General features: G+C 43.9%; 1 protein-coding gene across 1 annotated transcript; it reads left to right on the top strand.

Moving 5' to 3' along the window:
- Positions 1–1,628: 1,628 nt before the first annotated feature.
- On the top strand, positions 1,629–10,203 carry PSMB2 (proteasome (prosome, macropain) subunit, beta type, 2). Its single transcript, XM_009997391.1, has 5 exons — positions 1,629–1,782; positions 2,341–2,411; positions 7,417–7,579; positions 9,047–9,096; positions 9,980–10,203. The coding sequence occupies exons 1-5, from the start codon at positions 1,629–1,631 to the stop codon at positions 10,085–10,087; spliced, it is 546 nt and encodes a 181-aa protein (XP_009995693.1). The 3' UTR covers positions 10,088–10,203.

The following is a 10,203-nucleotide window of genomic DNA, read 5'->3' as shown; positions in this document are numbered from 1 at the left end:
GGGTTATCGTGGTAACTCGGCATCTCGGGTGGGCCTGGCGGCGTTAACCCGGGCCCTGCAGTATCAGCCTGTTAAGAACCAGCACAGGGAGGGCCGCGGGTGAGGCTCAGTGCTTGGTTTGTGCCTCGGCCGCTGGTAAAGTGTGATTCTCAGGGGGGAAAAAGTGATTACTGGAAGTCAAAGCATCAGTGAAATTCATAGCACAGAGCACATGGGCCAAACTGTAATAGGTTCTGAGTTTATTTATGTGGTAAAGCATCTGAGGGATTATCAAGCCTTTGAAATGCTCTAAAATGACCTTTTCTGCCTCCTGTTGCAAGAGCCTGCAATGAAGCTTGTTCACAAGGTGTAGACTAGAATATTGATGTTGCAATATTGGTAAACATCCCACAAAATCCTGGATGTTGTAGCAGTGCTTTTATCTGAAATATTTCACTTCAGATGGTTAAAAGGCAATGGTGGGGGAGAGGGGGCTGGGAAAGGTGGTGGCACTGGCAAAATACAAATACAGTAACTTCAAGCTGTGCTTGGTAAGTTAATGGTTGTTCAGGTTTGTGGATAAACATGAAGAAAGATGTACTTAAGACATAGGATTTATTTTTCTTTGGGAGAGGAAAGCAAACCAGACAGGTTTCAGGTGTTGGTTTGCAATGTTGGCATTTAGTAACACTTGTTTTAGTTTGTCAGTTGATTGCAAGGGCTGGTCAGTGGCCTTTCCCAAACCCTCAGGACCTGCAGCTGCTCTCACAGCTCCTGAAGTGGTTCTGGGGGATCCTGCCCCTTCAGACCTGCCTGGCAGCAGAGATGGTTGAGCAGCATTTGGTGAAGTTCAGAGCTGGAGATGAGTGCTGTTCCACTGAGCTCCCTTCCATGTTCTGCCTTCCCCACCAGCAGCTGCTGGATTTTTGTCTGGGATACCTGAGCAGTTCTGCTTCAATTAGATGAGACTTTGGTTTGGGCTCTGAGTTGTCTTCAGTGTTGGCATCAGGACAACTTGGGTTCTCTCAGGTACAAACAGGAGTTTTTAAGCTGCAGTTATGAGTGAATGTGTAGCCTGCTCTTCCTCTGTTTCCATCTGTGTCAGTGGGCTGGTTTTTAATTTATGCTCCATACTTAAATGCTAATTTATTTATTTTTAAAACAAAACTAATGACAAGAAAAACCTGTTTCTGACACCTAAATTGCTAATTTTTGAGAAAGTCCTGGGTATTGGGGAAGAGGGGATCATTTGACATGGGATTTAGTGCTGGATTTCCTAAGATTGATTCTGTTCAATGTGTTGACAGTCCAAACCATTCCATTATTTCCTTCTGAAGTAGTTATTTTATAGTAGTTATAGTATCTTTAAAGTAGCTAATATTATAACTAATTATATGCATATTACATATACTATATTGTGTAACTAATTATAGCTTAATATTATAACTTAATATTATATAAAGTGGTTGAATTTATAAGTTGTTATAATATATGCTTATTCATTATAACATTTAAATAAAGCAGAATGGCCACTGAGCAAAACTCTTCTTCCTGAACCCAGGAAGCACCATGCAAAATGTTAAACCTTGTCTGAACACAAGATTCTGTGGGAAGTTTATTGGCAAAATAATTTATTCTTTCTTGTCACCATGGCTCTTAATGTTATTTTTCTTTGCCTAGACCATGACAAAATGTTTAAGATGAGTGAAAAGATCCTCCTCCTGTGTGTTGGGGAGGCTGGAGACACTGTGCAGTTTGCAGAATACATCCAGAAGAATGTCCAGCTCTACAAGATGAGAAATGGTGAGTGAGGAGATCAGTTACTGAGGGTTTGGAGTCAGAGGTAATGGTAGATGGAGTTTACTAGTGAATGTTGGTGGAAAGTTTTCACAACTCCTCCAGCTTCAAGGATTTCTGAATGTTTAGTGTCCCAGAAAGGTGGTACTGAAGGGTGAAGAAGTGGAGATTGGATTAATAGTGTAAACCAGGAGGTTTATCCAAAGCCCAGATAATGTATCTATAACATAAATGACCCAAGAATAGGTTTGGTAGGAAAATATTTCCCTTAGTGCCCATTCCATGACAACTGTTACCAGTTCTCCTGTTATACCTGACTGAAAAATTCAGGCTGCCTGCCCAGTGGTTTGATTTTTGGGATCTGTGGGTTTGAACAGATGAGCTGCCTGGATTCTGAGCCCCCTTTTACATCTGCAGCTTTCAGGATAAACTAGAACTAGACAAACAGTGTAACATTCTGTCTTTAAAGAATATCTTGTCATTTCAAAATAGGAATGGGAAGTCAGGAAGTGAGAGAGGAGTGTGGGTTTGCTCAGTTCTCAAAATGACACGTTTCCTCCCCAGGTTATGAACTGTCTCCCACTGCAGCTGCCAACTTCACCCGGCGGAACCTGGCCGACTACCTGCGGAGCCGAGTGAGTCAGGGGAGCTGAAAGCTTTTGGCAAACTCTTAGAGGGGAGAGTTGCCATTGTCAAGTAATGGAATCTGAAAAAGGTGGCAGTTTCTGTCTACTGGTGAATTCCCTTTGAAAGGATGTTTTATTAAAATGTAGGTTTATTTGCCTGGTTAAAAAACTTATCCCATCGCTTATCAATAACTGATAAAACTATAGTCTCAAATTCCAGCCTTGGGCCCAGTAAACATTTTGGCAGGGGCACTGCAGACAGCTGAGTGAGTTAAGCCTCTTTATCATCGAGATAAGGTTGTCAGTTTTCATGCAAATGCACTGAATCCATTTATCTTCTTGGAAAATGATTCAATAGAGCAGAGCTGTTTGATGTACTTAGCAAAAGGAGTCCCTTTTGTAAATAGCACCACGAGGCTTTCAGTACATATCAAACCCAAGCTGGAGCTGTGTTTTCAAGTTACTAAACTGCAATTACTGGTTTTTCTCATGGTAAGTTTTTCAAATTATGAACAGATGTAGTGAAGGGGCAAATGGGCTGTTAAAGATCTGGGGCTAGGAAGAGTGTTCTCCATGTGCTGCATGGGAGGAAACAAGAAATGGGATGTTGGGAATGAAGTTAGCAGTTCTGTCAGGGATCAGTTCCATTGCTGTTCCAGCAGGGCAGTGCAAAGGCCTGGGCTGGTGTTTTCCAGCACAAATAACATCAGTGCTGTGCCTGTGTGGGGTGAGGCCCAGGCCCTTCAAGAGGTCATGGGCAGGAACAACCCAAGGTGTTCTCGTTTCTGTCATTCCTGACGGCTGAAGGCAGCAGGTTTTTGAATTTCTGAAGTCAGAGGGAGTAAGGGGAAGAGCATGGGGCAGGGTCCTGCCTCAGCCTACCACATGGAGCACTGGTTTAAGTGGCTTTACCCAGCTCCATGGGTGGCTGACCAGGGCTGGCAGCAATGCTGCTCCAGCTTGTGCTGGGGTGGGTTTGGGAGGGGTGTGTAGTGAAGCTGTGGTGGTGGTTGAGGTTGCTGTGGAGAGGTGATGCTGCTTTGCCTGGCCCAGGTGGCTCTTGGCTGCCTGGTGGCATCTGACCTGCCTGTGTGGTGCAGGGGAGTCTCACACTGTCCTGCCCACCCCAGCAGATTCAGCCTGTGCTTGTGTATGATTTGCAGCACCACTGAGCAGTCATTTACAGGCTTTTTGGCAAACTTGGCCAGGAGGATGTAGCACTGTCATCTTCCTCTGTGCCATGTCCCTCGAGGCTTGATCCCTTCAGTGTCCCCCCTCCCTACAGAGCCCACTCCTGTCTTCCAGCTCACCTGCTCCAGATGGGCAGCACAGTGGGGAGGACACTGGCAGAGGCAGATGTGTTTATTTACCGGAGATGAGATGTTGTGCTGTTGCAGATGGCAATTCCCTGGAGCAAGGGGTGCTCCCTGACACTGCTGTCACACTGCAGCCAGCTCTGCACTGCAGGGAGAGCTGCTCTTCTTTGAAGGTGGCACTTAATGATTTGTTTGTGGGATTTAGAGCTTGACAACACAAACCTGGCCATCAGAATTATTTTCCTGTGAATTTCTGCTACATTGTCATGATAATTTGTGGGGTACTAGAAGGATTAACACCAGCTCTCTCTGTTTCTTAGTTGCATCTAGAATTTCTCATTTAATTATATGGATGATAACAATTTAAAAATAAAAAGGTGAAACATGTCACTGCCTCCTGTTAGGAGTGGAAAAATAGTTCAAAAGGAAAAAGTCTGATGGGGGTAAGTTAGTTTGTTGCTGTCCCTGTCAGAGGCTAGAAGGTACAGGAAGGGAGGTGGCTAACACTGAAACAGGAGATTTTCAGGCCCCAGCCCCAAATCGAGCTTGGTCTGCAGTGTCAGTCACCACTGGCTTCCTCCGAGGCAGATGTGTTTATTTACCGGAGATGAGATGTTGTGCTGTTGCAGATGGCAATTCCCTGGAGCAAGGGGTGCTCCCTGACACTGCTGTCACACTGCAGCCAGCTCTGCACTGCAGGGAGAGCTGCTCTTCTTTGAAGGTGGCACTTAATGATTTGTTTGTGGGATTTAGAGCTTGACAACACAAACCTGGCCATCAGAATTATTTTCCTGTGAATTTCTGCTACATTGTCATGATAATTTGTGGGGTACTAGAAGGATTAACACCAGCTCTCTCTGTTTCTTAGTTGCATCTAGAATTTCTCATTTAATTATATGGATGATAACAATTTAAAAATAAAAAGGTGAAACATTTCACTGCCTCCTGTTAGGAGTGGAAAAATAGTTCAAAAGGAAAAAAGTCTGATGGGGGTAAGTTAGTTTGTTGCTGTCCCTGTCAGAGGCTAGAAGGTACAGGAAGGGAGGTGGCTAACACTGAAACAGGAGATTTTCAGGCCCCAGCCCCAAATCGAGCTTGGTCTGCAGTGTCAGTCACCACTGGCTTCCTCCCTGTGTTATCCAGTTTGATTTCATTTATGAACCTTGTGGCTCATGTAGTCCAAGTTCCTGATTTTTTTTTCCTGGCATTTATCTTAAAATACGGGGTTTATGTTTTGGGGTAGGATCTGAAAAGGATCTGTGTTGATAATTGAGGCAAACCCAGCAGCTGCTCTGGAGCCAGCTGGCTTTCCCATCGCCGAGAGGTGCAGAAGTTCCTCTTCCAGTTTCCCTGGGAGAACAACCCCCTGCCCCTTCAGAGCCGGTGGCCTCCCCTGGTGGAGTCCAGTTCAGCGGGGACTGTGGTTAGTGAGAGGTGCTAGGGTCTGGCCTGGCTCCAGAGGAAGGCTGTCGGTTCCTCTGCCTTGTCCACGCTCAGCAGGAGGTTTCCTCACGCCCACCTTCCCCCCCTCGATGTGACTCCGGCTTCCGTCAGATGTCACAGCCCTGCTTGTCACCGCCCACCTCCCGCTGCTGAGAGGGGCTTGCTCTGCTTGTCACAGCTCTTCTCTTCAGCTGTAAACTCCGAAGAATTTCACACATCCCTTAATTGCTGTGGTTGTTTTAAATCAAACAACATGCAGTGCAAGGTACTCGGGATGAAAAGTATAGCCTTTCCTAGCAAGGTTCAGTTTTGGGGGAAATTAATTGTTCCTGGAGTGTCCACTCATTTGGTGGCCCTTTAAATCACACCAGTCTCCAAAAGAGTTTAGAGCTGTTGGCAAGGTTTTTGTTACAAAACCCAAGGCTGCCCTTGGCATGGACAAAAGGATGAAGATGCCCCAGGAGTCCCATCCCAGCAAAGATGTCAGTCCCACAGAGACAGCAGAGAGGTCCTGTCTGCAAGTTCCATCTGTAATCATGGAAGCAATAAATAGATTATGTATATTTTCTAACGTTTAAATCCTGCCTTTCTGGACAGGAAGGCATGGGGGGCACTTTATTTACATGTAGAGTTTTAAGAAGTTGTCTCAAACGCCATTAGTGGGAGAACTTAAAGTGAAAACCAGCTTCCGGATTTGTTGAAGTCTGGATAACAGCATTTATTTCTGGCTGAGGATCTCACATGTGCCAGTGTTGGTAATTCAAAGTCCCACAATAATTTGAGTGATCTGGTGTCGTGGCTCTTAAATATCAACTTGTGTGATGTTTCAGAATAAATAAATGATGAAGTACAGAGTAATGACTTGAGTGCAGCTGCATGGTAACTTGGTTCTAAATATTCCTGAATGCTTTGAAGATTAAATCACACCATTTACAGCCATGTTTAATATATAACTGTAGCCTTCTTTATTCTTTCTTTCTATCTGGGGCAAGTCAAAATACAGTATCCTGTAATATTTTGAGTACAAATTCACTGTGCTTAGTATCAAAATGAAGTTTCTCCTGTCAAAGTTATGTTTTGGCTTTAGGGGGAAGTTGTGTTTGCTTGTTCTAATCTATTGTGAGTTGCATCATCATTTTCATTCTCATTTTGTTGGTTTGTTGATTTAGACTTTCCAGCATTTTAAGAGATATCCTGTTAGTATGATTAATATAATAAGAAACATAATATAAATATGAGAATACTGGAAGTATATAAAAGACATTACAATTAAAACATTTTCTTCTGAGCCTACACTTAAAAAAAATTATTTACAGTGTGTACATGTTTCATGGTCTTCTAAAGTGCACATCTTGAAAGAAGATGTATGGGCACATCTGCTTTATTCAGATTATCCTAAATCACAAAGGAAACTGCTGAAGAATTGCTCAACTTGCAAGTACAGCACAATGAAGAGGCAGGGTTACATTAGTGAAGCTGCAGTGGTCTTTTTGGAGAAGTTGTAGATATTTCTCAGTTTTACTCGAGAGACTCTTGCTGAACTCAAACAAGAATCAGAGAAGACAGCAACCAAAGCAGATTGAGTTTAAGAAAACCTTCCAGCTATAGACAAAAGCAGTGTCTTGGTAGTCAGTTTTGAACAGAAATAAAGCAGTTCCTTAGATCTTCAATCACTTGGTCAAGTTAGCCAAAATATTAAAGATTAAACTTAATAAGTGCAATGACAATCTCCTGCCAGCTGACGAGATGGTGTCACAGTGTGTGCAGCTGCTGGAGCTGTGGGTGAGCTCCACGTGTGCTGAGCAGTTACTGGGTGGTGTGACTGAGAGGGAGCATGTGAACTCAGAGAGGGCTTCTTACAAACTGCAGAATGTTCTCATTGTGCTCCCATGTTGACAGTAAAAATCCACAAGTTTTATGTTGAGATGAAAGAATCTGATGTGAAAACAAAGTTTTCTTAAGTTTGAATGTGCCATGAAAGCTTTAAAAAACCCCAAAATCTGAGCCAAACCCCAAACTACTAATTTTCAGGAGAACCAGAGTTTTATGTCTTTATTTGCTTCTGCATTCCATATTACCAAAAGACCTGATGGTTTTTAGATTGAGATCCATGATCTCCAGTGTTGATGTAGTTGCTAGTAGCATTTCAAGGGCAAAAACTGTGAAAGCAGCTCTGTTGCTCTTCTGTAGGTGGCACAGGGAGTTAAGCTTCAAAGAGCTGGGCTGCCTTGGTGACACTCTTCCTTTGTTTGCAGACCCCCTACCACGTCAACCTGCTCCTGGCTGGCTATGATGACCACGAAGGTCCTGCCCTCTACTACATGGATTACCTTGCAGCTCTGGCTAAAGCTCCTTTTGCAGCACATGGATATGGTGCCTTCCTCACCCTCAGCATCCTCGACCGCTATTACAAGCCAGGCAAGTGGAGTCCATGAGAATAAAATTCTCCTGTTACTGATTGATAAATTAGAGGCTTAAACTGAGAGGTTGACTTGTGCTGAGTCAGATGGTGCAGTGTGGTTGCTGTGGTACCACAGATTGGAATATTTGTTAGAATAAATGTAGCTTTAGAGATTGTCTTCTGGTTTTGCTGAACTGGGGATGTGAAACTAGTCAATTCCTTGAAGTGTTTTCCTGTTAGGAGCATAAGAGACTAAGTGAAGGAAGTTTCAATTTATTCTAAAACGTTGTTAGACCTCCATGGACCATTAGCTGCTAGTAGTCTGTTTTTAATAAATAGCCTTTTGATAACTTTTATCTTCTACTTGTCTGTTGGATATGACATGTACATTTTCTCAGAGTATCAGTCTTTGGAGAACAGCCCCAGATCCCATTGCTCCTTATCTTGGATGGGCTTTGTGTGTGATATATTAAAACCATACAAGTGAAAAGATATTCTGGCAAGATTATCTTCAGCGCTCTGAAGTGTGGGGATGAAGATGGGTTGGTTTGGTTTACAGCTTTATACATGTGTTAGCTCTTGGTCATGATTCTTGTACATGTCTGTACCTGTGTAGTTTTAGTTTTAGAATCATAGTCCAGTTCTTACACTGGCAAGGAATAAACATGGTCTTGACCCTGCTGTACAGGTGAGGAAATGTACAACCCTTGGAGCTCTCATTATCTGGCATTTTGGCTTTAGCTACTAAACTACTTCTCTCCTGTGTGTGAAGCTGAGTTTGATCTCATGGCAGAGATGTTCTCTTTGTAATCCTTTCATCCAGCTCTGTGAGAAATGTAGCCATAAGCTGAGTGCTCTTCTGATGGGAATTCTGCTGGAACAGGGGGTGTGGATCTGCATCAAGCTCTAGAAACAAGTTTTGTGAGATCCACAGAGCTTGGTTGGTTTCTAGTCACCTCCCTTGAAAATGACACTGCTCCATTTCCACCATTCCTTGTGAAAAGACAGACCCAGTGAGCTACAGTACCTTGTCATGGCTTGCCATGGGTTGTATCCCAGCGTGTGAGAGTAGCAGGAGCATCTCACACGTGCCTTTCCCATTATTGGAGCCAACCCCCAGCAGGGAGCCCAGCGCTGAGACCAGTCCCCGCCTCCTGCCGCTGCCTCGCAACCGGCCCGGGCAGATGGACCTGATTTAAAACTGCAGTGAAGTGGAGGGGAGGGAGGCGGCCGGGCTGCTGCAGAGCCCGGGCCATGGGGGGCGGAATTCCGTCATGCTTCCCAGGCAGTGGAACAAATCGATTCTCAATGGCTCGTTGCAGCCCCGGCGCTGCGGGGCGGGGCAGCATCTGGAACGTGTTTTCTGCGAGCTGGGGAGGGAGAGGGTCTGGTGCTCAGCTGAAAAGTTGCTTAAATTTAATAAAAGTTTCTGGTGAGAGGGATGGCCTCTAATTAAATCAATCTGGGGGTGTTTTCTCTTTCAGGTATCACACGTGAGGAAGCTATGGAGCTCCTAAAAAAATGTCTGGAGGAGGTGAGTTGCCAGACTTGGGCCCTTGTGATCTTGAGAAAGGAATGTTTGTTTGCATTCATTTACTGATATTTTCCTCTTCCTCTTGTCACGTTTTGTTGCTGTCTTTGCCGGAAGGGATAATAAATGCGCATTGGCCAGATGTGGAATAGCTACTGAGGAAAAGGATTTGTGGGCACTTGCATTGTTTTAGCATGGTTCATGTCCTCCAGAACATAAACTTGAAGCTTAATTGCTTTTCTTTACTTCTGCTTCTTCCATGCTTAGCATAATATTGATACAGTCTTTGACTTTTTCCTTTTATGTTTCTCCTGAACATAATGCAAGCATCCTTCTGTGACTTGTAGTACACTGAACTAGAACAAACTTCTAAGTGCACTTCTCTTCCAGCTTCTGAAGTGATATCTGAGGTGAAGGTTTGACCTTATAGTTCATGACCAATGTTAGTGTAAATGGAACCTTCCAGACTCCAAAGCTTTTATCGTAGGAAAATAATCTTTATCCTTGTTTTTAAGACATTGAATTCAATACAATTGGGAATATCAGGGAAAACCTCAGGAATAAGTACTCTAAGGTTCTGTTTGAAGTGTCTTTTTGATACACTCTGTGCCCTCAGTTGCAGCCCTCTTTGGTCTTCCTGCTTAAATGCCTTCCTGTTTCTCAGGTGCACCCTGGTGTATTTTGCATTAGCCTAGACTTGTCTAACGTGGAGGGGCTTAGAGAACAAATTCATACTCACTGATGCCTGAGCAGTGAAAAACCATTCTAGTTCCTAGTATTTCAGGTCACTAGAACCCAGATACTTGGATGTGCCACAGCACATCCCTTAAGTTATGATCTCCTCTTCTCTTTGAGCAAGTCTCATCCTTTGTCTTTTGTTGAACAGCTCCAGAAACGCTTCATCCTCAATCTGGCTTCGTTCAACGCCCGGTTCGTTGACAAGGATGGCATCCACGAGGTGAAAAACATACCCCTTCCCAAAGCTGTGTCCTAACCCCTGAGATATTTCTTCAGCAGTCTTCTTTTTTTGTTTGTTTTGGGTTTTTCTATTCATTTGGAGCACACAAGTCATGTACTGCACTGGGAGATCAAATAAAGATTGACATTTAT

The sequence above is a fragment of the Chaetura pelagica genome, unplaced genomic scaffold (assembly GCF_000747805.2).
Source record: "Chaetura pelagica isolate M959 unplaced genomic scaffold, ChaPel_1.0 scaffold1445, whole genome shotgun sequence".
Taxonomy (NCBI): domain Eukaryota; kingdom Metazoa; phylum Chordata; class Aves; order Apodiformes; family Apodidae; genus Chaetura; species Chaetura pelagica.
This window is presented reverse-complemented; position numbering and strand designations above follow the sequence as displayed.

Coding starts and splice junctions, on each gene's coding strand:
- PSMB2 (XM_009997391.1), top strand. CDS start 1,629: ATGGCTCTTAATGTTATTTTTCTTTGCCTAGACCATGACAAAATGTTT. Junction 2,412..7,416: donor CCGACTACCTGCGGAGCCGA/GTGAGTCAGGGG, acceptor CTTTGTTTGCAG/ACCCCCTACCACGTCAACCT. Junction 9,097..9,979: donor TAAAAAAATGTCTGGAGGAG/GTGAGTTGCCAG, acceptor TTTGTTGAACAG/CTCCAGAAACGCTTCATCCT.